This window comes from Heloderma suspectum, chromosome 2, assembly GCF_057233095.1.
Source record: "Heloderma suspectum isolate Gila_16-S chromosome 2, 16-S_ref, whole genome shotgun sequence".
NCBI classification, from domain to species: domain Eukaryota; kingdom Metazoa; phylum Chordata; class Lepidosauria; order Squamata; family Helodermatidae; genus Heloderma; species Heloderma suspectum.
The window spans coordinates 229,707,644-229,735,287 of record NC_139459.1 but is presented as its reverse complement, the minus strand read 5'-3'; the positions used below and the strand labels follow the sequence as shown (position 1 = coordinate 229,735,287).

At 42.9% G+C, this 27,644-nt stretch overlaps 1 protein-coding gene across 6 annotated transcripts in view; it reads right to left on the bottom strand.

Moving 5' to 3' along the window:
* Positions 1 to 27,644, bottom strand: part of STX8 (syntaxin 8) — a 152,813-nt gene that overhangs the window by 23,773 nt on the left and 101,396 nt on the right. For 3 of the 6 annotated variants that reach the window (XM_084838363.1, XM_084838368.1, XM_084838367.1), the window contains one exon: positions 10,439 to 11,397. In XM_084838363.1, the coding sequence (XP_084694489.1) occupies positions 11,330 to 11,397 (68 nt within the window). In that variant the 3' untranslated portion in view covers positions 10,439 to 11,329. The other 3 variants (XR_014788327.1, XR_014788326.1, XM_084838365.1) reach the window with 2 other exon arrangements.

Sequence of the window (27,644 nt, the reverse complement as noted above, 5' to 3'; positions counted from 1 at the left end):
AAACTGAAACAAAATTCAGACATGAATAAAACATGCAAATCTCAGAGTCCTCCTGTTTCAGCCACACTATGCCCTGATATACTCCTGATACTACTGTGGAATTAAGTTGTAGAATGCGTGATACCAATTCAGACTGTCGATGGACTAGCTCTCCATTTTTAAGTGCTCCCCTCCATAATATATTTCCTGAAAACAGAAAATTAGCACAGCAGGAGGGCTAAAACATCTCCTCCTGATGTGCTAGGTTCTTGTTTTGTTTTACTTGTAGAGATCTTTGCATGTTGGGCAATATTCAAAAATGGCACCACATTGACACACAAAAATGGCACACACAAGTTTTAAGCAGTAAAGTCCATTTTACCACCTCAAGATCCTGCCACCTCATTCTGCTGCATGTGTGGACCAGACCAAAGTCATATAACTTAGAAAAGTTGCATCTTACTAGTAAGTGGTTTCCAAACTTCCTATCTTCAGGATATCTTTTTTACTACATTGCTTTGTCTGCTGAGGAACCCCTGTGATAATAGGAAATTCCTGGGTGCAGTATAGGGTACACTGAGTTCATGTGGAATGTCATCCATGCTTGTGGGCCTAACGTACAGCGCTCACTAGAACATACGCAGTGTTCCACTCAGTCTGTGCATGGCAAGGAAAGATTATCCATCGCTACTGAGCTTTTCATCAAGGAACTCCAGATAACTTTCCAAGTAATTCCCCAGATTCCTATGAACAAGGGATGGGTGAATCTGTCAAGTTCACTTTCATTCAGTTTATCAAATTACCACTGTTCATTCTGTCCCATTTCTACCAATTTTGCTTTTAGGAAGTCAGCACAAAAATGTGCATATATTGTGGACTTTTCTCCCAATTTACACATCTTATACACTTTGTAAAATGCACATATTTTCCCTGTGTAGTATACAGTGATCTTGTGCACACCTTCTCCAAATGTGCACACCTTTTCCTAATACACACTTTTTTTGTGCACATTGACAAACCTGTTTGGAAATATGTGCATTTCGGAGTGCAATTGCATTCTGGTTCGTGTATAAGCCGAGAGAGTGCAAATTAGGTAAGTTTGCATCAAAATGTGAACTGATCTAAATTCTCATGCATCGCTACTAGGAACACAGTTTAAAAACCACTGTTTGTGCTCAAAATTGTCTTCAAAAGGCACCAACCTTTTTACCTTAGCAACAGGTTAAGGTGTACTGTGTGAAAGAAGATTGGATACCACTACTGTGCAGGTATGTAAAATCACCAACAAGCAAACAACAGAAAGTGCTCAGTTCCACTAGCGCAGTTCCAGACTAGACAAGAGAGATGACTGGAAAGTCATGTGGCCAGTGGACCATTTCATCAGAACCACTAAAACCTAACTATGACACATTCTTGCAGAAAATGGCACACTACTATCAAGACTAGGGACATTTTAAAGGAGAGGTCAACATGAGAGACAGAGAAGTGGCTTAAATACAGTTCTCAAGAGGGTCGCACTGGCTTCAGGAAATGGTGGATGTTTCTTAATGGGCTGTTGAGTCCAGTTAAAGTTGGCTTCATTTTGGTTTGTTTTGCATTTTGTGCCATAGCAAGGTTTGTCTATCTACAAAGCTTTTTCTTCAGATTAGGTTTTCAGAAAGGATCATTCTGCCCCCCTCCCCTTTAGTCAAATCACCAACATCTGCACTTCAACAGCTGCCCAGAGGAAAAGTAAGCAAGAAATTAACCCTGTAACTGTTGAGCACTTTATGCCCGTTTCCTGCATGTCTAGCCAAATTCATGAGCTTGATCCTACCCTGCTCTCAGCAGTGAAGCCTGAGGACACTGAGATCATGTCAGCAAGTTTTTGCTTTACCCCAAAGGAACAGGAAATCAGCTGCCTAGACAGCAATTCAACACTTCAGTTTCCACCATCCTGGGGGTGAATTGCCAAAAAAGCAGCAAGTGAGGAAAGGGAAACTGAAGAAATGACACCCATCAGAATTTTGCCAAGGATCACAAACTACTGGATCATTACAGTTCTCATTCTAACCCAGTGTTCATCAAAGTCAGTGGAGAAAGTCTCACCATAACTCATGTCCTAGGGGAAGTTCTCTGTAAACTCTAGGCTGAAAGCTCCAAAGGTTGTTTTAACAGAAAAGTCAAAAGTATCCAGGTTTCATATTGGACTATGGGTATAGAGAATTTGTTGCTGTTCAATCGTGTCCGACTCTTCGTGACCCCATGGACCATAGCACGCCAGGCCTTCCTGTCCTGTGCTGTCTTCCGGAGTGTGCTCAAGTCCATATTCATTGCATAGGTGATGCTATCTAGCCATCTCATCCTCTGCTATCCCCTTCTCCTTTTGCCTTCAATCTTTCCCAGCATCAGGGTCTTTTCCAGGGAGTTTTCTCTTCGCATTAGGTGGCCAAAATATTTGAGCTTCAGCTTCAGTATCTGTCCTTCCAATGAGCACTCAGGGTTGATTTCCTTTAGGATGGACTGATTTAACCTCCTTGCAGTCCAGGGGACTCGTAAGAGTCTTCTCCAGCACCACAGTTCGAAAGCATCGATTCTTCGGCGCTCAGCCTTCCTTATAGTCCAGCTCTCACAGCCATACGTTGCTACTGGGAAAACCACAGCTTTGATTATATGGACCTTTGTCGGCAAGGTGATGTCTCTGCTTCTCACTATGTTGTCTAGGTTTGCCATAGCTTTCCTCCCAAGGAGCAAGCGTCTTTTAATTTCATGGCTACAGTCACCGTCTGCGGTGATCTTGGAGCCCAAGAAAATAAAATCTGTCACTGCTTCCATTTCTTCCCCTTCTATATGCCAGGTAGTGATGGGGCCAGATGCCATGATTTTAGTTTTGTTAATGTTGAGTTTCAAACCAGCTTTTGCACTCTCCACTTTCACCCTCAACAAGAGGCTCTTGAGATCCTCTTTGCTTTCTGCCATTAGGGTGCTATCGTCTATGTATCTGAGGTTGTTGATAATTCTCCCAGCAATCTTAATTCTGACCTGTGATTCATCCAACCCGGCGTTTCTCATGATGTACTCTGCATATAAGTTAAATAAGCACTCTTGTCCTCCTTGTCATACTCCTTTCCCACAGCCTTGTCGTACTCCTTTCCCAATTTTGAACCAATCAGTTGTTCCATGTCCGGTTCTTACTGTTGCTTCTTGACCCTTGTACAGGTTTCTCAGGAGACAGGTAAGGTGGTCTGGTACTCCCATCTCTTTAAGAATTGATCCACACAATCAAAGGCTTTAGCTTGGTCAATGAAGCAGAAATAGACATTTTTCTGGAATTCTCTTGCTTTCTCCATGATCCAGCGAATGTTGGCGATTTGATCTCTAGTTCCTCTGCCTCTTCGAAACCCAGCTTGTACTTCCAGTAGTTCTCGGTTCACATACTGCTGAAGCCTAGCTTGTAGGATTTTGAGCATAACCTTACTGCCATGTGAAATGAGCGCAATTGTATGGTAGTTTGAACACTCTTTGGCATTGCCCTTCTTTGGAATTGGAATGTAAACTGATCTTTCCAGTCTTGTGGCCATTGTTGAGTGTTCCAAATTTGGCATATTGAGTGCAGCACTTTAACAGCATCATCTTTTAGGATCTTAAATAGCTCAGCTGGAATACTGTCATCTCCGCTAGCTTGGTTGTTCGTAATACTTCCTAAGACCCACTTGACTTCACTCTCTAGGATGTCCAGCTCAAGTTCAGTGACCGCATTATCATGGCTATCAGGGACATTCAGATATTTCCTGTATAGTTCTTCTGTGTATTCTTTCCACCTCTTCTTCATCTTATCTGCTTCTGTTAGATCCCTGCCTTCTTTGTCCTTTATCATGTCCGTCTTTGCACAAAACGTCCCCTTGAGATCTCCGATTTTCTTGAAGAGATCTCTAGTCTTTCCCATTCTATTGTTTTCTTCAATTTCTTTGCATTGTTCATTTAAGAAGGCCTTCTTGTCTCTCCTTGCTATTCTCTGGAAATCTGCATTCAGTTGGGTATATCTTCCCCTTTCTCCCTTGCTTTTCGCTTCCCTTCTTTCCTCAGCTACTTGTAAAGCCTCATCAGACAGCCACTTTGCTTTCTTGCATTTCTTTTTCTTTGGGATGGATTGAGTTGCTGCCTCCTGAACAAAGTTATGGACCTCCATCCATAGTTCCTCAGGCACTCTGTCTATCAGGTCTAATCCCTTAAATCTATTCCTCACCTCCACTGTATATTCATCAGGGATATGATTTAGGTCATACCTGAATGGTTTAGTGGTTTTCCCTACGTTCTTCAATTTAAGCTAAAATTTTGCAATAAGAAGCTCATAATCTGAGCCACAGTCAGCTCCAGGTCTTGTTTTTTACTGAGTGTATAGAGCTTCTCCATCTTTGGCTGCAAAGTACATAATCAATCTGATTTCGATATAGACCATCTGGTGATGTCCATGTGTAGAGTCGCCTCTTGTGCTGTTGGAAAAGAGTGTTTGCTATGATCAGCGTGCTCTCTTGGCAAAACTCTATTAGCCTTTGTCCTGCTTCATTTTGTACACCAAGGCCATGCTTGCCTGTTATCCTGGTGATTTCTTGACTTCCTACTTTAGCATTCCAATCCCCTATGATGAAGAGGACATCTTTGTTTGGTGTTACTTCTAGAAGGTGTTGTAGGTCTTCATAGAACTGATCAACCTCAGCTTCTTCGGCCTCAGTGGTTGGGGCATACACTTGAATTACTGTGATATTGAATGGTTTGCCTTGGATTCATACTGAGATCATTTTATCGTTTTTGAGATTGTACCCCAGTACTGCTTTTCCCACCCTTTTGTTGACTATGAGTGCTACTCCCATTTCTTCTAAGGGATTCTTGCCCACAGTAGTAGATATAATGGTCACCTGAATTAAATTCACCCATGCTTGTCCATTTTAGTTCGCTGATTCCCAAGATGTCGATGTTCAATCTTGCCATCTCATGTTTGACCACCTCCAGCTTACCTTGATTCATTGACCTACATTCCAGGTTCCTAAACAATATTGTTCTTTACAGCATCGGACTTTCTTTTCACCACCAGACACATCCACAGCTGAGTGTCCTTTCAGCTTTGGCCCAGCCACTTCACTCTTTCTGGCGCTACTTGGAAATTCCCTCTGCTCTTCCCCAGTAGTATATTGGACACCTTCCGACCTGAGGGGCTCATCTTCCGGAGTCATATCTTTTAGCCTTGTGATACGTTCCATGGGGTTTTCTTGGCAAGAATACTGGAGTGGGTTGCCATTTCCTTCTCCAGTGGACCACATTTTGTCAGAACTCTCCACTATGACCTGTCCGTCTTGGGTGGCCCTGCACGGCATAACTTATGGCTTCACTGAGTTACGCAAGCCCCTTCACTACAACAAGGCAATGATCCATGAAGGGGGGGGGGAATAGAGAATACTTGCTATCAAACCAGAGCATGTAGTTTCTGAATGCAGACTGACTAGTAATAAACAACAGTGATGAAGGAGCTACTCCATGTGGAACATTCCTTTTCTCAGAGCACTTAGGTCTAGAAGCTGAGTTGAAACTATTTAGTTTCACTTTTGCTAGTGATGAAAACACACTGGGCTTTGGAGTGGGCCTTCATGTGCCCTTAAAATTTCATACGTTTGTGTCCAGAGCATGGACACTAAAGACAGCTGAGAGCTGTGCAAAAGCCCTAGAACTCTTGATTTTTTAAAAGGTTCCACGGAATTTTAAGGTAGCCCACAGCACTAGAGCAGGGCTGTTACACATCACAATGCTTGGGGGGAGAGGGCTTACAGTAGCCTTCCCCAACCTGGTGCCCTCCAGATGTTTTGGATGACATCTTCCAGCATTCTTGACATTTACCATGCTGGCTGGAGTTGATGGGAGTGGAAGTCCAAAACATCTGGAGGACACCAGGTTGGGGAAGTCTTGCTTACAGAGAGTATATAAAGGCACCCTGCCTAAGCTTTACTCAGTTGGTCAAACAAGCAAGTCCCTTGCACTTAAGGCTCAGAAGCTACTCTGAATTCTTCCCTGTGGGCTAGCTCAGGGACTGCCCTGGAGTCTTAAAAACCAATTTTGGTGGTCTTGTACATTGTTCTGACTGAGCTCCCATTAGTGCCCAGGACTTTGACGAAAAACAGAAAAACTATACTTCTGATTTTCATGTAACATGCTTAGTGTTCTGATGAAAGGTTTTCCCTGGAAAGTGACAATTTCAACACAAACATCAAAACTCATGAACATTCAGCCCAGCCTCAACACAATTCAGCTTGTCCTCAATGCAACCCTCCAAGAAGATTGACTGTAGAGTTAGTACAAAATGCAGAATACGCTAGAGCTCAGAAACTGCATATTAACCAAAAGTATAATATTCCAGATTATTTTAAAACACTCCTTATCCCTCCTAAACAAGTAAGGAACACCTTTATTTGTACAATGGCATCTGTCTCAACAGGCTTAAGGATTTGTTTTGCACTTCCCACATATTAAAAATATACCTCTTTAAGTGCACTGCAACAGGCATATATAACAGACAATTTCAGCTTGAAACCAGCAAAGCAGAAAATAAAGTAGTTACATGTTTGGGGGATGGCCTTATTTTCTACAACTCTCTCCCTTTGTAAGAGAAATATGCCAACACAACTTTTACATACTTTGGGCTATTTATTGGTAGAGCCTTAAGTCTAAGATGTGCTTAGGAGATAGCATACAGCCAGGATCATAACGTATTTTTAGGGCTGGCATTTTTATGTGGGGGCCAAAAGTTAGGCAATTTTACATAAGGGAGGAGATTAATAAACCTTCTCTGCTGGTCTCACAGCCAAAGTTTATGGGCCTAGAACTAGGCAAGAGTAGTTTGGCAAAGATGGTGGTTTTGGAAGCAGGATGGAAAGCTATATAGTTTTCTAAACTGTCATTAAGAAACGTGGGACAATGTACCCTTGAAATCTAAGGTAATCCTAGTTTGAGAAAACGCTACCATCTAATATAATATACGAATTAATCTGAAGCAACAGAAATTGGTGCCTTGCACCTGTTCTAAGTGTCACACAGCAGCGGGTTGTCAAGAGTACATGTGCAAAGCAAAATGTTGAGGTCCTCTTCAGAAACATTCAAAGCTCTACATTAACAGGGTAAAAGGACAACACAAAACATTCTGAGAAGCAGCTGAAATGCCAAAACAATTGCCACTCACAAGTAGCATTGAAGAATGGCTTCCTCCCCACTGTTTCTGTTTGTTTTAGCTGGTCCATTGTATGTTCATTCCATTGATCACCTCAATCTTTTCCCCTGCTACACAGAGCGGGGGGATAACCTATGTTCAGATTATTCCTGTTAATATCATGAATTGTAAATGTTGCTTAGTTATGACCATTGCATATAGTTTGGGGGCAATGTTTCGTTACAATGCATACTAATATATTATGGTTATATATATGAATATATTTAATGACGTGGGAAAAAAGTTGTGGATTTTCTTATTCCCTTTCCCTCCATTTTCTTTTATTTGTTAGATGGGCTGCTAATTGAACCAGAAGGAGCATGTAACTGTGCAGAATCCATTTAATAGGACTAAATCCAGACATCTGTCAAATAAACTCTTGAAAACTTATACATGTCTTATGCCAGCCTCTTCTGTTGCATGAGGATGAAAAAAGTAATCCGTTTGAGTTTCAAGAGAATATAAGCTCTTCCACAACTAGGCTTTATTTGCTAGTGTTTCCTCTATGGCTGGGAGAGGTGAAATAAACAGTAATTAGAGCAGAAATGGGAAATCCACTAAGCACATCATCAACCTAAGCTGGGCTGAACACTGCTCCCATGGTAACTGCAGCATTCATGCACTTCTGAAAGATCTGCATGCACAGTTCCATTGGGATTTATCTGTTCTTCTTTTTTCTCTAATGCATACATCATGTTGGAAAAAACTTAATTATTTCACACATCTTTGATCTGAGGAAGGGAGCACAGGGGATACCCAACTTGTTTGGGAAGACAGACATCATTACTGATAATCACGGATTAACATGTTCCGTCCTTATAATGTTTCCCCTGGGATATTTGGAAGTACCACTAATTCTTCCAGAGGCAACATCAAATTGCAACTGTTGTAATTCAAGCAGCACAGTGGAAGGCACATTTCTAGTGACAGTTCCAGGGCTTAATTTGAGCCACAGTTTACTACAGCACAGTCCTTCACTACAGAGTAACCATAAGCACCCTTTGCCTCCCTAAAACCTTGAGGAAAGGGCTTCCTAGTCAAAAGGTGAAACTCCCAGGCAGTTTTGAATTGTTGCACCATTTTAGAAAAGAAGCATTAAATTTTCATGTCAGCTGTGTTGGAAGCCATCGTGAGTGGCAACTACACCAGTGGAAAGAGTCCCTCCCCGCCCAGCCAACCTTTGTTTAATCAGTATTGCAATTCAACCAACTAGGGCTCAAAAACAGAAATGGCTGAACGCAGCTCATTTCAGAAAAAAGCTTTACTGAGTTTTTGCATTTTCTTCTATCCCATCAGTGCAAATTAGGAAGAGAGAGATAAAAAATCTATCCATGATATCAAGGCCCACATCTCTTACTGCTCGCTCACATATGCCATTTAGTGTTATTTGGGGACTGCTGTAGCACTGTGGCTAAGAGTGCAAGTTAAGAGGCAGAAAGTCTTCAGTTCAAATCTCACCTCAATTGAGCAAGTCAGTATTCTCTCAGTCTCAGATCTGAAATTTAAGGACAAGAATAGCAACCAACCATACAGAGTTGTTGTAAGGATTGAGATAATGTATGTGAAGCTCTTTGAACACTTGAAAGCTTTATATACATAACTTCAGTGATCCTAAATAAATGCTAAGTATTATATATTCTAATTATGCTATTGTAAAACACTCCAGCCATAAGATCCACTAATTCTTTTCAATATTTGGGGGATACACAGCACAAGTGAGGTTTTGAAAAGCTCTCTGTTAAGCCGGCCTACATCTCTTGGAAAAGAAGCATAATTTATTTTAACCAAAATTTAAAAGAAAGCCAAATAAAATCTATATTCGCTTGGCATTCAGTTTTAATTAGAAGCTACGGAAGTTATTGGGATCCTAGTTTTTCCTGAAGACCTGCTAGACTAAGCACTTGTCATTTAAAAGGCTATCCAAATATAAGGCATTTTATCAACCCCCAGAACATGCAACATCCTATTTCTCAACCTCTCCTGAGAGAAAGAAAATGAGCTATATAACAGAAGACTTTCCACCTGCCCCAGCTTCAAAGGTTCTCCAGTAATAGAGGGTGTGAAAGAAGACCCTGATGACCTTCAGCAGAAAAGCAGTCCTGTTACTTTCCAGCAGAAATGAAACTGCTCTGTGTGACCCAGCAGTTTTGATTACTGTTTCTCACAACAACCTGCTGCATTGCTCTAATTAATATCACCACAATAAAGTACATCCAGGCTAGTTCATGTGATCATTGCATTAAGGTGCATGATAGTACCTGTTCGCCTTCCTTGTTTTAGCTATAGAAAGACAATATCCTTATGGTGGGCTGCTCTAGCAACAGAAAAAACAACCTTTTATATCAGTGACTCAATCACTCCATCTGCAGGTTTTTCCACTGGAGATGGAATGGCCAAGAATAGTTTACATCCAGGGAGTGCTGAGCAAGATTACCCTTGGTTGCATATGCACTCATCCTCTCTTTCCAGCAGAATATGCAGTGAATATCTTGATCTGATCTACGATCTGTCAACTTTGCATTATGCCACTCGTTCTCAGGCACTGGATTAGTTTCACTGCTCAGTCCAGCATGGGCTAGGGCCTCTAGGCTGGGATGGGCAAATTTCATGCTTGCGGGAGCTACTTTATTTTAACAAGAACCCCAAGATCCACCAACCAGAGCCTGGTGCAAAAAGACACACACTTCTAATTCTAAGCCTAGGAATTGATTTTGAGTATCAGAACTGAACAGAGTCCTTCTACACAAATATATATTCCTGATCAAACACTCCCAGCCACCTTTCTTCATTTCAGCAGGATAATTGGTGGTGGCAGGGGTCATTTTATTGTTGCCATTGCTAAACAATTGAGAGTCAGAAATCTCTGGTGATCTAATTCAGATCACCTAGAGATCTACCAGTAGATCCTGATCTACAATCTGCCCACCCCTGCTCTAGGCCATATGCTCTGGAGACTGAAGAGTTTGCACAGCTGCTTCCAACATTGTATTGGAGCTGAGCAAATGAGTCCTAATACAGTTTTCTTCATGAATCTCCTAATCTCATAGAAGCACATTTCCAATAATCAGAATAGTCAACAAATTACCAGAACTAGTTGGGATGAGACCGCCATTAATCACAGGGGCCAAAGTAACCCTGACTTTAAAATTGCTGACTTAAATGTCCCTAACCTGTAGGAAAACAAATACAAATATGTAGAGAAGGAAATAATGATATGCCCAAGAAGAGTAACGTAGAAATGAAGTGGCTTTTATTCAGTCTTGTTATTGTGCTATTAATTAAGTTGGCACATACGTAGCACAGCAAAATAACAGTTTCTGGAGATGAATGAACATTAAATAGTTATTTCTTTTGTACTGCTAATTGTTCTCATCTATTTTCAGAACATATAGGAAAGACAGATTTTGGAACCTTAGGTATTATTATTATATTTATGGTATGTATAGTAATCACATTTTTTTCCCTGCTATTTGTATACTTAGGAGAAACACCACACAGCATAGCATGCATGTCAGATGCTAAGTTCTGGGGCAGAAACATCTTCTGCTTTTTCCAGCCAATATCTATTTGCTTCTGTCTATATGGACTAACAGTAGTAATTGCTCCCTGTCTCAAGTCAAAGATTATCTGGAATTTCTCTGCATTTGAAAGGTGCTGGCAGATGCCAGCATGCAGCTCTCCTCTTGGATCAGAGCTGTAGTTTGCACTGAATCACTCCAAAGTCCATTGCCAAAACATCCAGAATGAAGAGGTATACATTTTAGCTCCAAGGAACCATGTCAGAAAGAACATTATATTTTAACTAGGCACTCTAGAGGTTAACAGTAGATTCCATCTTGCATGGTCAAAAGCAGGGAGAGTTAGAGACAACGTCTCTGGAATTAATTGCATTTATCCCTTGATGTTCAACAGGTGATCTGTATCCTTCCAGTTACATTCTTGAAAATACAAAGTTCTAGTGGACAGAGATTTTTGCAAAATGAAATCCTATACCTGCTGGATGCAACAGAGTCCACAGATGGATGCAATAGAGCCCATAGAATGTTCCAACAATGAGACAGAATTGTCCTTGCCTCCGATTGCTATTAACATGTTGCTGCAAAATGATATCTCCACTGATTACTTCGTAGGCCACACGGCAACGACGACAATCGCAATCAGCAGCAATACGATCACCACCATCATCCCTGAAAGGAATCAAAGCAAAATCTGATTATCTCTATAATTACTTTAAATCTCATAAATAAGTACGACAAATAAAATTGTTTCCAGAAGCTTTTAAAGAAGGAACCATTAGAGAAGAATGGCTCACTCCTAAAAGAGAATGCTTCATTTTTCAGTTGTGCCCTTCTGTGTGGCAATTTCAGAGATATTGAATGGAAGACTGAATGTTATTAGACACATATTTGATCCCTCCTTTGACTCAAGTTAAATGGAAGGGGTGAGGAGCTGTGGCTACGTGGCAGAGCACCTGCTCTGCATGCAGGAAGTCCCAGGTTCAGTCCCTGGCATCTCCAGGCAGGGCAGGAAAACTCCTGCCTGAAACCCTGGAGAGCTGGCGGCAGTCAGGGTTGCCAGTACTGGGCTAGATGGACCAGCGGTCTGACTCGGTACAAGGCAGCTCCCTAAGGGGGAAGCTATGAAGACTATGCTTCCTTCAAAGAGGGGCAAGTCACTGCTGGCAATAAATGGATCAAGTTTGAGCCCCCTTCTGATGTTGGCGGTGTAGGCACTGCTGCAGTGTAGTTCCTTCCCATGCTGCTGATGTGACAGAAGAAAGGGGCCTGCATGGATTCAGCTGCTTTGTGCCAAGGGCGTTATGACAAATAACACTCAGCCCGAGCTTGAAATCGAAACAAACATGACCTTCATTAATCACGCTAACATTTTAAGTCAGATGATAAGTTAAAGGATTTTGTACATAAAAAATGTGACATATAAATTCTCAGTAATTAACAAACAAAGAATGAGTTAAGCTCCTCTGATTTCAAATAACCTGGATGCCTGGGCCTCTACTACACTCATTCCCCCTCCAAAATTTTAAAGACCGGGGCAATTAAAATTTTAAAAACATTTTAACACACAAAGGCCCTATATAAATGCTAGGTATAGACTGGCTTCGAACAATCACGATGGGGGAAGAAACCATCGTGGCTTCTCCCCTTGCCCCTTCACGTGCGGCTGCCACTTGCATAATCCCCTGCAATGCAGTGTGGGTTGTCCTGTCGTCTGAACAGGGTGTGCGATGCAGCGGGAGTGGCTTCGTACCCACCCTACAACCTCTACTGCACATTGTGGGCTTTACGGTGGGTATGAAGCCTGCGCCATGCGCCTGGTTCAGACAACACGTGAACCTGCCCTACATCACGGGGGCTTATGCAAATGACGGTCATGTACATGATGGTTTCTCCCCCCGTTGTGATCATCCGAACACAGCCAATGTGTTAATTTTAGTAGTAGTAGTAGTATTAACACATTGGCAGTAGGAGTAGGAGTAGGAGAAGAAGAAGAAGAAGAAGAAGAAGAAGAAGAAGAAGAAGAAGAAGAAGAAGATTGGTGTGTAACAACATAAGATTAATGAAGAATAACCTAAATAGAATAAAACCCTTCTGCAAAAATGGGTGGGTTCTACTTATATTCTACATAAACCAAATCAGTTGTTATGTTGTCACCTCAAAACAAATGGCTTGGATTTTTTAAAGCAATTGAGGTGAAACTGGCAAAATGGGTAGAGTCCCTGGATATCAGTCAACTTTCACAAAACACTGATCTCATATTTCTGTGATGGATACTGTTCAGAAAGAGGTAGGAGGGCTTTAGAAAACATGTTCAGGAGGGGGAAAGGTACCTTTATTCAAATTCATCTCTACAAAATTTCAAACTTAATAAAATCTGAAGTACTTCCCACTTGATTTAACGTTTTAGGGCCTAGTTCTTACTGAGGCAGCACACCTGTGCCCAGGCTGTACCATCTCAGATAGCAGGTGAGCACTCACAGGACTGAATGCTCTTCTGTACAAACACATTATTCTGGAGAGAATACTAGCACATCAGGGAGAAGGGTGTTAGCTTAACCTACTCCCTCACAAGTTAGTTTTCTTCTACGTGCAGGGAATGTTTTTATACACATGAAAGAGTATTTAGTCATATAAATCCCCCAATTTGTAGCCTGAAGCAGTACAGCCCAGAAGTAGATTGGCTTCCTCAAGAAAGCAAGGCCTTAGGACCAAATGAGATGTGGTTTGGAATTTCACTGATTGTATCTCCCTGCTGGAGAAAAATGCAGCTACTTGTAATTTTTTTCTCCAGTGGAACAAACAGAAACTAAGTGTGTGCACACATGCATGCATACATGGGTTAAAAAACTGTGCAGGGGGAATGGCTGAAGGCCCCTCCTCAAGTGCTGCTGCTGTGATCCAATTAGGAGCTCCTTGTTTAAAGTAGAACTAGAAGTCTCAGGAGATGTGATTCCCAGCTCTCATGTCATATGTAGTTTGGCCCTTAGTTGTGCTGCTTATCTTGAAAAGTATATAGGAACACAGGACTCTGCCTTATACTGAGTCAACCCTTGGTCCATCTAGTCCAGTATTGTTGACACTGACTGGCAGGGGCTCTCCAGGGTTTCAGGCTGGAATGTTTCCTGCCTTACCTGGAGATGCCAGAGATCAAACTGGGGCCTTCTGTGTGCAAAGCAGGTGCTCTGCCACTGAGCTACGGCACCTTTCCATTTTTCTTAAATACAAGATTGGAATATTTCTCTGCTTTGTACCAAAAGGCTTGGTCTCACACAAAGGGGGGGGGGGGAATCAAGAATAAATCTATAACATGCTTAATTTTTCTGATATGTTTCTCCATGCAGTTTTAAAATCCTTTGTAATTTCACTGCTAGATTTATCATCATTAGCCTGCAGAAGTAGGATTTTTGGCAAATGAATGCGCATCCAAAACATATGAAGACATTTGTCACATATATTTCTTCTATGGAAACTTCCACAAAAGTTATGTATGAAAGATGGAAATCCTGAAGTTTAAGAAGGGGATGAATGGAAAGGAGAACTGAAAACTCCCACAAATGTTATGTATGAAAGATGGAAATGCTGAAGTTTAAGAGGAGGATGAATGAAAAGGAGAGCTAAGATTAAAATCTGGAGGAAAAGCCATACTAGCATAGATGGGTGGAGAAGAACAAAATGGAGACTATGCCTTGAAAGAAAACAGTATAAAAAGAGAAGTTGTTACTTTCATGGTGACTGATATTAGGCCTCCAAAGAAAATATGCAAAATCGTGCATGGCAAATGTAAACATAAATGTACCCCTGAAGTGAGCCAGTCATTCAGGCCTATTTTACTCACATACATTACAGAAGGAGAGCACAATGATGGGCACTGTCTCCTCCATTGCAGGCCTTCCAAGTACCAGAGCCTGCCAAGTTGGCGAGTAGTTCTCTTGGTGCTTTTTCAGCACCTTTGGAATGGCTAAGAGATGCCCAGACAAGTGCTTCACATCATGCAAAATGTCACTGATTTCTCCAACCTCTGCAACAGAGGATACACTTAGGAGATTCTGCTCATAGGAGTCTAGATCTCTGAGGACCACAGATGAAAGGTGGGCAGATGGTAGATCTGAATCTATTGGTAGATCTCTGGATGCTTTGCAGTAGACCCCTTGACCCTGTGAAGCATGGCATGCAACCACAGGTTCTAGGGCTTTTTCTGTTGTGGTACCTACCCTATGGAATGCTCTGCCAACTGAGTATCATCAGGACCCACTCAGTTGTTTTCAGCAGCTAGCAAAAACATGTTTATTTAAAAAGGCTTTTGGCTGAATGTTTTCCTGGTTTTAAAAAACCTATTTCCCTGGTTTTGACTGCTGAGTCTAGAAATTTGTATTGTTGTTGGTCTGCTATAGTAGCAACGTCATGATTGTCCTTATTAGGCATGGAGAATGCTGTATGTTTTTATATATTACCAAAGTTTGTTAGCTGCCTTGAGTTTCTCCTGAAAATAAGATGAGATGCAACTTTTAACATAAAAATAAACAAATATATTGGCAAAGATTTCTCATTCCAATTGCTTAACTACAGCAACAACAAAATTATACTGCCAAATAAGGAGTGGAGGCATACATCTTTACTCCCAAGCAGAATCAGAGTATAAATTCCCCCCCCCACCCCCACACAACTAGAGTGCCAGTGGGGATTCTTTTCTCTGCCTTCTAGCTGCATGCAGGGGGTGGGGTAAAGATGTCTCCCCTTGCCCCCCACACCATTTCTGATCAGGATCCCCCCTCCCCCCATGCATGACTGTAATTAACTTAAGCAAAACGGATACAGCTGTATTCTATGTATTTACAGAATGTCTGCTTTGGTCTTCAGGCTCTGGCTGGTGGATCTCAGGATTCTAGTAAAAAGCAGAGTAATCTGACATCTGCTTACCCCTGCCGCAGAGCTGCTGTTCTGTGTCATTCAAATAATGTGGACAGTTTGACTCAAGGGAGGATTGGCAGAAATGGCATTAGTCAAATGTCAAGAATCTCTTGCTTCATATTTCCCACCACTACTAAGTGCTTTGTGCAATTGGAAATTACACAGACTCACACACACAAATATTCTTTACAAAGGACTTAAATTCACAGCAGCTAAATTTGCGTTTTTATTTTCAAGTTCCAGTACATTTAGCCTGACCACCCCTGAAAGTACTGTGCTCTGCCTGTCCATCCTCCTTCCCATTCAGTTATTGGGGGGTGGGGGTGGGGTATTACTGGAGTCCTGCTTGCAAGGGTAGGTAAAAGGGAGCACTGATCAGAGATCAAGCTTGCCAACAGATCTGTGGACAGATCAATGCACAGCAGGCATTACAATTGGGATTAGAGGTGGTCAGTATGAGTCTGCTAGGTCACTGTGGCCTTCCACACGAACTTGTTTTTGAGCCAGTGTTGCTAATAGGGATGTCAGAGAATTCTGCCATGGATCTCGGTGAGATCCCCCAAAATCTGTGGCGGAACGACGCCCCCCCGCCTCCCCACCCCGCGAAATGGGCCCAGAACGGAGGACCTACCTGCTGCCGTCCGTGCTGATTTGCGAATCTTCTTTCATATAGCCATGATAGGCTACGTAAAGACTTACGTAGCCTATCACGGCTTAACTAAGGGAACGCAAATGGCAGCGGCTACAGCGGCTGCCATTTGTGTCCCCCCTTTTTTTGCCGTTTTAGCCTATGTAAATATTTACGTAGGCTATTACGGCAAAAAAAGGGGGGGATGCAAATGGCGGCCACTACGCCATTTGCGTTCCCCCTTTTTTTTTTGCCGTTAATAGGCTACATAAATATTTATGTAAGCTAAAACAGCAAAAAAAAGGGAACGCAAATGGTGGCCGCCGTAGCCACCGCCATTTGCGTTCGCTGTTTTTTTTGGGGGGGGGTTGCCATGATAGGCTATGTAAATATTTACATAGCCTGTCACGGCAAAATACAGTGACGCAAATGGCGGCGGCTATGGCAGCCACCATTTGCGTCCCTGCAGGCTGCCCAGCAGCCAGATGTCCAGCTGCGGGTGGCCCCGGCCGGTGGCTATGCAGAATCTCCACGGAGCGGAGCCGGCCGCAGAGAATTTCAGGGGGAGGGACGGAGCGCCTCCCCCCCACCGCGAATGTCACCCTTGAAAAGGTAAGTGACTTTTGTACATCCCTAGTTGCTAAGTAGATGGCAGAATCCTAGCACACAGTGAGGGTGTTTGGATGATCACGGGGGTAAAAGAAGCCATCGTGGCTTCTTCCCTGCTCCCCTGTGTCCCATGCGCATGCCCGCAATTTGCATAATTACCCGAGATGTAGCGTGGGTTGCTGTGTCGTCCAAACCTGGCATGGTGTGCGGTGAGGGTGGCTTCTTACCAACGCCACAACCCCTACTACAAGCCATGGGCTGTGGCGTGAGTAAGAAGTCACCCTTGCTGTGCACTGCACCAGGTTCAGACGATGGCAACCCGCACTGCATCGTGGGTAATTACGCAAATTGCAGTTGTGCAATTGCGGCATGTGTGGGAGCAGAGGAAGAAGGCATGATGGCCGCTTTCATCCCTGCAATTGTCTGAACCCAGTCAATGCCTGTTCTAAAGCACAGCAGTATGAATGCATGCTGCTAACCACACCAACGGGATGGCACTTTACAGGGCAGAATGTTTCCTGACCTGGCAACCATTGTTTGGATGTTTGCAACTTCAGGGCTTGACTACTGTTAATGTGCACTTTGTGGGATTGTCTTTGGAACATAGGACGTTGCCTTATACGGAGTCAAACCATTGGTCTATCTAGCACAGTGTTATCTACCTCAGGACTGGTCACCTTTTTTTCTGTTGAGGGATACATTCCCTCATGGATAATCCGTTGGGGACTACATGTCAGAGGTGGGTAGAGCTGAGGCCAGTGGTGGCCATGGGTAGAGCCAAAAGTGGGTGAATCACCCCCGTATCACCCTTGTTATCACTCTTGCCAAAGCTCTGGATTGATTGCATGTAAAGAGGGCTTTTGAAATTAAGAACATAAGATGAGCCATGCTGGATCAGACCAAGGGTCCATCTAGTCCAGCATTCTGTTCACACAGGGGCTAACTAGCTGCCCATGGGGAAACCCACAAGCAGGACATGAGCACAACAGCACCCTCCCACCCATGTTCCCCAGCAACTGGTGTACATAGGGTCACTGCCTCTGGTACTGGGGGTAGCACATAGTCATCAAGACTAGTAGCAATGGATAGCCTTTTCCTCCACGAATTTGTCCAACCCCCTTTTAAAGCCATCCAAACTGGTGGCCATCACTACTTCCTGTGGTAGCAAATTCCATAGTTTAACAACGTGCTGTGTGAAGAAGTACTTCCTTTTACCTGTCCTGAATCTCCCACCAATAAGCTTCATAGGATGACCCTGGGTTCTAGTATTTTGAGAGAGGGAGAAAAATGTCTCCCTATCCACATTCTCCACACCATGCATAATTTTGTAGACCTCTATGATGTCTCCCCTCACCCTCCTTTTTTCCAAGCTAAACAATCCCAGCTGATGTAACCTTCTCTCACAGGGGAGATGCTCCAGCCCCTTGAGCATTTGAGTTGCCCTTTTCTGCACCTTCTCCAGCTCTACAATATATTTTTTTTAGGTGTGGTGACCAGAACTGTACACAGTATTCCAAGTGTGGTCGCTCCTTAGATTTGTATTGGGGCAGTATGATGTTGGCAGTTTTATTCTCAGTTCCTTTTCTAATTAGGCTTAACATGGAGTTTGCCTTTTTTACAGCGGCTGCACACTGGGTTGACATCTTCATTGAGCTGTCCACCACAACCCCGAGATCTCTTTCCTGGTCGGTCACTGCCAGCTCAGGTCCCATCAGGCTATACTTGAAGTTGGGATTGTTTGCCCCAGTGTGCATCACTTTACATTTGCTTACACTGAACTACATTTGCCATTTAGATGCCCATTCTCTGAGTCTGATGAGAGCCTTTTGGAGCTCTTCACAATCCTTTTTTGTTTGAACCACCCTAAATAATTTGGTGTCATCTGCAACCTTGGACACTTCACTGCTCACTCCTAATTCCAGATAATTTATGAACACGTTGAAAACTGTTGGTCGTAATACAGATCCCTGTTGTTGTTCAGTCGTTCAGTCGTGTCCGACTCTTCGTGACCCCATGGACCATAGCACGCCAGGGGGATTGATCATTTATTCCTACTCTCTGCTTTCTGTTCTTTAACCAGTTACTGATCCATAAGAGGACCTCTCCTCTTATTCCATGACTGCTAAGTTTGCTCAGGAGTCTTTGGTGAGGGACTTTGTCAAAAGCCTTTTGGAAGTCCAGGTAAACAATGTCTACCAGATCACCCCGTCTACGTGTTTATTGACACTCTCAAAGAACTCTAAAAGGTTAGTGAGACAGGACTTACCTTTGTGGAAGCTGTGTTGATTCTTTTTCAGCAGGGTTTGTCCTTCTATATGCTTACTAATTTTATCTGTAATAATGTCTTCAACCAATTTACTCGGAACAGACATTATGCTAACTGGCCTGTAATTTCCCAGATCCCCCCTGGATCCCTTTTTGAAAACTGGTGTTACATTGGCCATCTTCCAGTCATAGAGGCTGATCTTACAGACATGTTGTACAGTTTGGTTAGAAGATCAGCAATTTCATATTTGAGTTGGTATCCATCCTAGAGAACTCTAGGATGGATACCAAACATCTGGGCTCAGTGATGTATTTGCTTTCAATTTATCAATAAGGTTGAGAACTTCATCTTTTGTCACCACTATTTGCCTCAGTTCCTCAGACTCCCTCCCTGAAAACATCAGTTCAGGCACAGGTATCTGTCCTATATCTTCTGCAGTGAAGACGGATGAAAAGAAATCATTCAGCTTCTCTGCAATCTCCTTGTCCTCCTTTGGTACTCTTTTAACTCCATTGTCATCCAGTAGTCCAACTGCCTCCCTAGCTGGTTTTTTGCTTCTGATATATTTAAAGAATTCTTTATTGTTGGCCTTGGATGTTGTTAGCAACATGCTCTTCAAAATGTTTTTTTGCATCTTTTATTGTCTGCTTGCATTGCATTTGAGCAAGCTTGTGCTCCCCTTTGTTTTTCTCACCTGGGAAAGACTTCCTTTTTCTGAAGGAAGCTCTCTTTTCTCTAATAGCTCCCTCAACACTACTTGTTAACCATGCCGGCGACCTCTTGGACTTGGTGCTACCTTTCCTAACCTGTAGTATACATTTTAGCTGGGCTTCTATTATTGTGGTTTTGAGTAATCTCCAAGCATTCTGAAGGGAGTTAATCCTCTTGACTCCCCCTTTTAGCTGCCGTTTCACCAGTTCCCTCGTTTTAGAGATGTTTCCTCTTGGAGTCCAATGTGACTGTGTTGGACTTCCTGGGCAATTTTCCACTCTAATATGTAATAAGTCTGATAGCACTGTGATCAGTGTTTCCAAGTGGTTCAACAACATTTACATCTTGTACTAGGTCCTGGGTAACACCACTTAGGATTAAATCCAAGGTCGCCTCCCCTCTGGTTGGTTCCATGACCAACTGTTCTAGGGCACAATCGTTTAGGGCATCGAGAAATTTAAACTCTTTGTCGTGGCTGGAACATGCATTTATCCAGTCAATGTGGGGGTAACTGAAGTCACCCATTATTGCAATACTTCCTTGTTTGGAGGCCTCCCTGATTGGGATGTTGGCCCCTTTGATTGGCTATTATGTTCTACCATGTGCTCCTGGCCTATTTCCTCCCTTTCTATATTTGGGCAATCAAAAACATTTTAATCTTCTTCCCTTTGGGATGATTTAACCTGAACTGGATGCTTCCCAGATCCTGTTGGCTTTCCCCCGGAGTTTAATTTAAAAGCTGCTCTGCCACCCTTTTTATGTTTAGCACCAGCAGTCTGGTTCCATTTTGGTTGAAGTGGAGCCCATCCCTCTTGTACAGGCCCAGCTTGTCCCAAAATGTTCCCCAGTGCCTAAAAAATCTGAACCCCTCCTCCCAGCACCACCATCTCATCCATGCACTGAGACTCCCAGCTTCGCCTGTCTAGCTGGCCCTGCATATGGAACAGGTAGAATTTCCGAGAAAGCCACCTTGGTGGTCCTGGATTCCAACCTCCTAACTAGCAACCTAAATTTGGCTTCCAGGACCTCACGACTACATTTCCCCACATCGCTGGTACCAACATGGACCATGACCACTGACTCCACCCCAGCACTATTTACTAGGCTATCTAGTTGGCGCGTGATATCTGCAACCTTTGCACCAGGCAGGCAAGTCACCATGCGGTCTACATGCCCATCACAAACCCAGCTGTCCATGTGTCTAATGAACGAATCTCCCACTACCATGAGCCCCCTCCCCCTGGAGGCACATCCTTGGCACAAGAGGATATTTGTTGGTCTTCTGAGGAATGGGTCCCTTCTAAGGGATCATTTCCCTCTTCCTCAGAATGACGCCCTCCTTCCCCGAGATCCGCATTCTCCATGACAGAAGAGGAGCTGTCACCCTGGGAGTGGGACACAGCTAATGGGTCCCTGAAGGTCTCATCTACCAACCTCTCTGCCTTTCAGCTTCTCCAGGTCAGCAACCTTGGCCTCAAGGGAACCCACTTGTTCCCTGAGAGACAGGAGCTCATTACACCAAGCACACACCCACGACTTCCATCTAGCAGGTAGACAGTCGTACATGTGGCACTCAGTGCAATACACTGGATAGCCCCCTCCCCACTGCTGGCATTCTACCTTCATAACTGTTTTTTTTGGGGGGGCGGGTCCCTGGAAAACTTAAGTTGTTTACTACGAGAAGGTAGGGAATTTTTTAATAGTTATTTATCTACAGTTACTTAATATGAATACGGAGTAAGGAGGGGAGAGTTCACCGCCCTGGCTTCCTTGCCCTGTTGCTTAACTTGCACAGTTGCTTAACTCGTTTGTTGGCTGACGCTTCATCACTGGGGCTCCTTGCACTGGGAGCGCTGACTCCCTCGCAAGTGTGCCTCTTTATATAGATAGGCCCAACAGCTGCTGCAGTGAATCTGATTGGAGGGCCTCCTTTGAAAAGCAAGGGAGGTTGTGTGTGAACTCCTGATGAGCAATGGCTGTCAGTGGCTAAGAATGTAGGTCAGTTAGTCCCTCAGGGAATGGTGATTCCTTTTCCTCGCACAGTTGCTTAACTCACTTGTTTGCTGACGCTTCGTCACTGGTGCTGAGGTACTTCGTCACTGGGGTTCCTCGCGCTTGGATTAAATTAAGCTCAGGGCCATGTGAAACTGGGCCAAGGGCCACAGGTTGCCCACCACTGACAGCAACTCTCCAAGGTTTCAGACAGGCATCTTTCCCAGCCATAACTGGAGATGCCGGGAATTGAATCTGGGACCATTTGCATGCAAAGCTTGCTCTCTGGCACTAAGCTATGTCCCCTCCCCCTAGACTTTGAAGTCTGTCTGGAGAGTGAAGCTGTCCCACCATCAGTGGGGAAAAAACCACTGGGAACACATTAACCAGTGCTCTGGAATCTGCATCATCTTTCTAGAGCCATTCAGGCACAATTCAATGCATTAGTCTTTACCTGTAAGGTCCTAAACGGTTTTGGCCCAGCCTTCTTTAGCAACTGCCTCCTTCCATATGCCTTATTGCAATGAAGATCAACTGTGCCATGTCCTCTCATACTACCTGTGCACCTCATGTGTGTCTCGAAGACACATAAATGGCATTTTCTGGAGAAGCTCCTGGAGGTTTGCCAGAGTACAAACCTATTTGACTGCAATGGTTAAGCAAGTATGGTGTGCATTAAAGTGTTCTTAAGGAAATATTGCCCTGAATTTTCCAGACAGGGCAAAACAAAAGCTCAAGTTAATTTACAGGATGTCCATACATCAGAGAATGGACTCTATGATGAATGTAGAAGTCTTAACTTCAACTGCAGGTCACCCAGTCCATTCTGGTGCTGTCCTTAAGAGAACACTTTCCCCTCATAAAGCCATAATGCCTTCTTCGTTTCTGACATTTTCCTGCTAGGAGGTGAGACTGGGTATCCAATTTGTATTGCATTAAGAACCACTTTAGCCTAAATCCCATGCTCTTACGGAGGCTTATTTGTAAATACCCTCCTGATGCTACACCTGCCCCTCCAGAGACCTGGCCTTTTATTAATTTTGTGGCAGCCCAGCTCTTTCACTTGTGTGATGTGTCAGCGTAAAACATTTCAACTGCATATGTGCCCTTCTGCCCCAAAGAAAGTCACATTATTGCTTTAGCTGCTACACCTTGAGAAACAATGTTAACCATTTAGTATCTCGTCTTTCGTATCAACAGTTGTGGCAAGCATGAACAGAAATCAAGAGCGGGCTCAAATGGTTGAAAACTCAGAAAGCCCTATCATTTGACTGGGTCTACAGGCAAATGAACTTGCTGGTAAAGCCCAATTCCTGGAGAATCAAGTCTGCAAGTTTATTAGGGTTGATTACTGCCCAATTCCTTATTCAATTATCTTCAAAAGAATTTAGAGTACCATCTCTATTCATATTAATCAATGCCCTCTTGCACATTTCCCATTCCTTTGTACTTCACTTATGCAAGAGAAGGTCCTGGTGGATTTTGCCCCCAAAGGTAGGGTATTTATGCTGCATACTAGGGAACACTGATACTGAGAAATAGCAACCTGCAAGAACTATCCAAGGATCCAAAGAAAAAGGATAAGAATCCAGGCTCCCCCAAACAAGTTTGGCACTGAGACTACACTGGGTAAAATCTGTGATCAACAAAGTCATCACAATGCAACATACAGTTTTAGAATTTGAAACTGGATGTTGCAATCATGTTATATAACATTTAATATATTATAAATAGCAAATCGAATGCAAGTGTGGACAACAGCTCCCCAAACGGTGATAGAACTACGTTTTTTTATTATTATTATTACAGCACATGTTATGGATGGCTTGATTGTAGACCAAAGTACAAAAAGAGCAGCAGTATTTCATTAAAGGATTATAACCCAAAAGGTATATAAAGTAGTAAACGTTTTATTTGTAAGCCACATGATTGTATCTGAATTTACCACTGCCAGGGCATCCTCTCTATTATGAAGGAATTTGTCTCTTCGCAAGGTATGTATTATTGTTTCTCCAAGGTTAAAAGGTGGCATGTAACACTATTTCATATGTACCACTAATACATTTTCTGTATCACCTGTGGATGCCAACTGGAGCTAGAAATGCAGTTTATGACAAAGATTAACTGGTAAGCACTGAACCAGATATAGTTTTTCCTGCTACAATTATGCCTTCTTTAAGCCAGATAAATGCAGATATTGTGCAACATCCTCTTTAATTAGTTTCTCTTTTTGGCATTTTCTATATTTCTGAACCATATAAAAATAGAAAACTGGGATCTCAATGACTGAGCTCCTAAAAAAAAAACCTCCTATAAGAATGACCAATTTGAGTCTTGTACTGGAAATCACTAATGCCATCACAGAATAAATGCAATGCTCATCATGTCCAAACTGCAATTTTCCTCTGAATTTTATTCAAATGTTAATGAAATTATAGTAAATAGACAAAACAGCCACAGTCTTCAACTCAGGATACATAGTAATAAGTGGTTCTTGATGTTCAATCAGTGCTGTACACATCTCTAAAATGGTCACTCTGTTAGGTACTCTAGATAACCAAAATGTGAGAGAACATCTGCCCTGACGGATTAGAATCTGCACTTTTGATCTAATAAAATATTTCTTTAAGGATGAAATGAAAAAAGTTGCCTCCTTTCACAGAAACCCCTTGGCTTGTTTATATTTATATCTTTCTCCATTCCTGTAGGAATGATAGAAAGTATAATTACCCTACAGCACAGGAATAGAGAACAAAAGTAAATGTGTGCAGATAACAACCATTTCAAAATTTCTACAAGCACAATGTGACATTTGCAAGAAAAGCTCTTTGTTTCTTCTTCTCAGCCACTGAGTCTGACTTATAAAGCATACAAAATAAGGGAAAATTAAAAAAAAAAAAACAGAGGAAAAGTCCATGAGAATTCCTGCATGTCAAACTCAGTCAGAAAAAGTGTGTAGTGAATTTTCAGTCCAAAATGTTTATTGTCTCTATGATGAAATAATCCCTAGAGTTTATGGTCCCAAACCACATGCACAACCCAGTTGAATGAGAGGAAATGAGATAAGTGTTTCCCCTCATCTATCATTGTTAGACCTAAATTTCTTGTTCTTTATTTTATGTTTTTTATTTTTAAAATCTGTTGCTACTTTTCTAAAAGAGAAATCGATGCCAGATAATATACTTCGCTATTTCCAAGTGGAATTTCAAAGACTTTCCATTCTCTTTCCAGAAAGCAGAGTAGTTAAAGCCTCCATTTTAAGCAGTCCTTGCCAGTAAGAGCACTGCCTGCTTTGAGCACATTTTGAAACACTGCCATCCATGTCCTGGCCCAGTAAAAGGCAATAGTAGTCCCATCTTGTCTTTTTTAAATATTTCCAATCCCATCTCTATGCTTGCAAACTTTTATGCTCCCCCCCCCCCCCCGGATCATTTTTGTGTAGGCCAGTTTAGGTGTGCTTCTAATTACTACATGATGAAGACCTGTTAACCTGAAAATAAAAACGAATTACACATGTGCACACGCACAAACACACACATACACAGAGTATTCAGAGACAAGCACAGAAATTAAAAATGAAGCAAGAGGAGTGCTTGCAGGATAGTATCAGAACTATGTTTGCATGGCTTAGTGGGGGAAAGGAGTAATTTCAAATGACTATGATTTAGAGCTCAAAACTGTACAGATACAAGGGGCTCTCAATGCTGGCTATGAAATGGGCAAAACCATAAGCAAATATGGGCAACATGAGTTGACCACAGGCAATAAATGTAGAAGGGGCAGGGGCAGGTTACATTAACTACTGTGAGTCAAGGCCCACTGAAGTCCCTGCAGCCACCACCTTTTCCAGCGCTTACCTTGTTCTCTAGCAGGTAGAGATGGGACTAGCAAGTGCCTGCACCTGGAACGATGGACGCCTCCTCCTACTAGAGATGGCAATCGGTGTCCCTGTGGTTACCTTGGGGGACAAAGTACGCTAAGGTGGACTCATTCTACCTTTGGCCTTGAGACCATTACCAGGGTTTGACTTGGCCTCAGGCTTTGCTTGCCACACTGTTCCTTGAGCCCAAGACCCAGCAGTCCAAGGCTAGCGCCTGAGTGCCATTCTGCTGCCGCCAGGGACAGTCGCCAGCGGCTAAAGAAAAAGGGGCTGCTCTTTCCCTCAGGCCACCCTGGTTTGTGGGTTTTCTGGATGAGGGAGGTCAGTTTGACCCACTGCTATTTTTTTTCTTTTGCAAAGCAGACAGATAGAGATCCTTTCCTGAATTAATAGGACCCTCCCCACAACAACATCTGGCGGTGGTGGTCTGCTTCTACTGATTTTGGAAACAGGACATAGATAGTCCTGAGCCATTGTCATATGTTGCTAAACACAAATGAAGAAAACTTGGTAGACAGAATTTAGGATGAGATACTCAATGGCGTCAAAAGATCTGAGCGCACCAGTTAGAAAATCAAATAATATCTGACACACCACATATATTCCTCAGCAATTTGTGCTAAACTGCAAATGCCTTGACTGTTAAAAGCAGCTCAACAGTTGAAAAAATGCATTCAAGTATGTACACAGATCTGAGTTCTGCTTTGCGTGCATTCTTGTGGACCTCCACGTAACACACAACTACTTGAAGAGCCAGTATGGTGTAGTAGTTAGAGTGCTGGACTGGGATGCAGGAGACTCGGGTTTTGTCCCCACTCGGCCATGAAGGCCACCAAATGGCTTCGGACCAGTCACTGTCTCTTAGCCTAACCTACCTCACAGGGTTGTTGTGAGGATAAAATAGAGAAGAGGAGGATCGTGTAGGCCTCCTTGGGCTCCTTGGAAGAAAGGCAGGATATAAATGCAATCAATAAATAAAACAAACTATTCACTCTCAGTTTTCAGACTTTAAAGCGCTTCAATAGTTATTGATTCTAAGATAACAACTGTACAGACTTAAAAGATATAGCTTAGCAACCCAGCCTCATGAAGGCAGGTGCTGGCTTAGCAGCCAGGAACCACTCACATGGAGGGGCTATACGTATGCACTAGCACTGCCCCATAGGGGCTATACATGTGGCCGCCATAATTTACACGATCATGGCAGCTCTTTTTTGAGCCACAGCAACTGTACAAATCGTACCTGTGGTATGTCCAATGTATCCCCATGAGTACCTACCTCCAGTTGTGAGTTCAGAAACAATCACGCATGCTCGCAGGTGCACAGCAGGCTAGTTTGAACGAGCCCCTAGTCATAAGTCATCCCAAGTGTAACATCAAATACTAAAGAGCAGTCATGTTTTCTATTATCTGTCTATTATCTTTGAGAAATCATGGAGGATGGGTGAAGTGCCAGATGACTGGAGGAGGGCTAATGTTGTCCCTGTCTTCAAAAAGGGTAAAAGGGAGGAACGTGGGAACTACAGACCAGTCAGTCTGACATCAATCCCTGGGAAAATTCTGGAGCAGATGATAAAGCAATCCATCTGGAAGCACCTTGAAAACAATGAAATGATTACTCGAAGCCAACATGGATTTGTCAAGAACAAATCCTGCCAGTCGAATCTGATCTCATTTTTTGATCTTCCTTGTGGATTGTGGGAATGCTGTAGACATAATATACCTCAACTTCAGCAAAGCTTTCGACAAAGTGCCCCATGATATCCTGATGAGCAAACTAGCTCAAAGTGGGCTAGATGAAACAACGATTGGCTACAGAATCAGACTCAAAGAGTGCTTATCAATGGGATCTTCTCAAACTGGGGAGAGGTAGCAAGCAGGGTACCGCAGGGCTCAGTCCTGGGCCCAGTGTTCTTCCACAT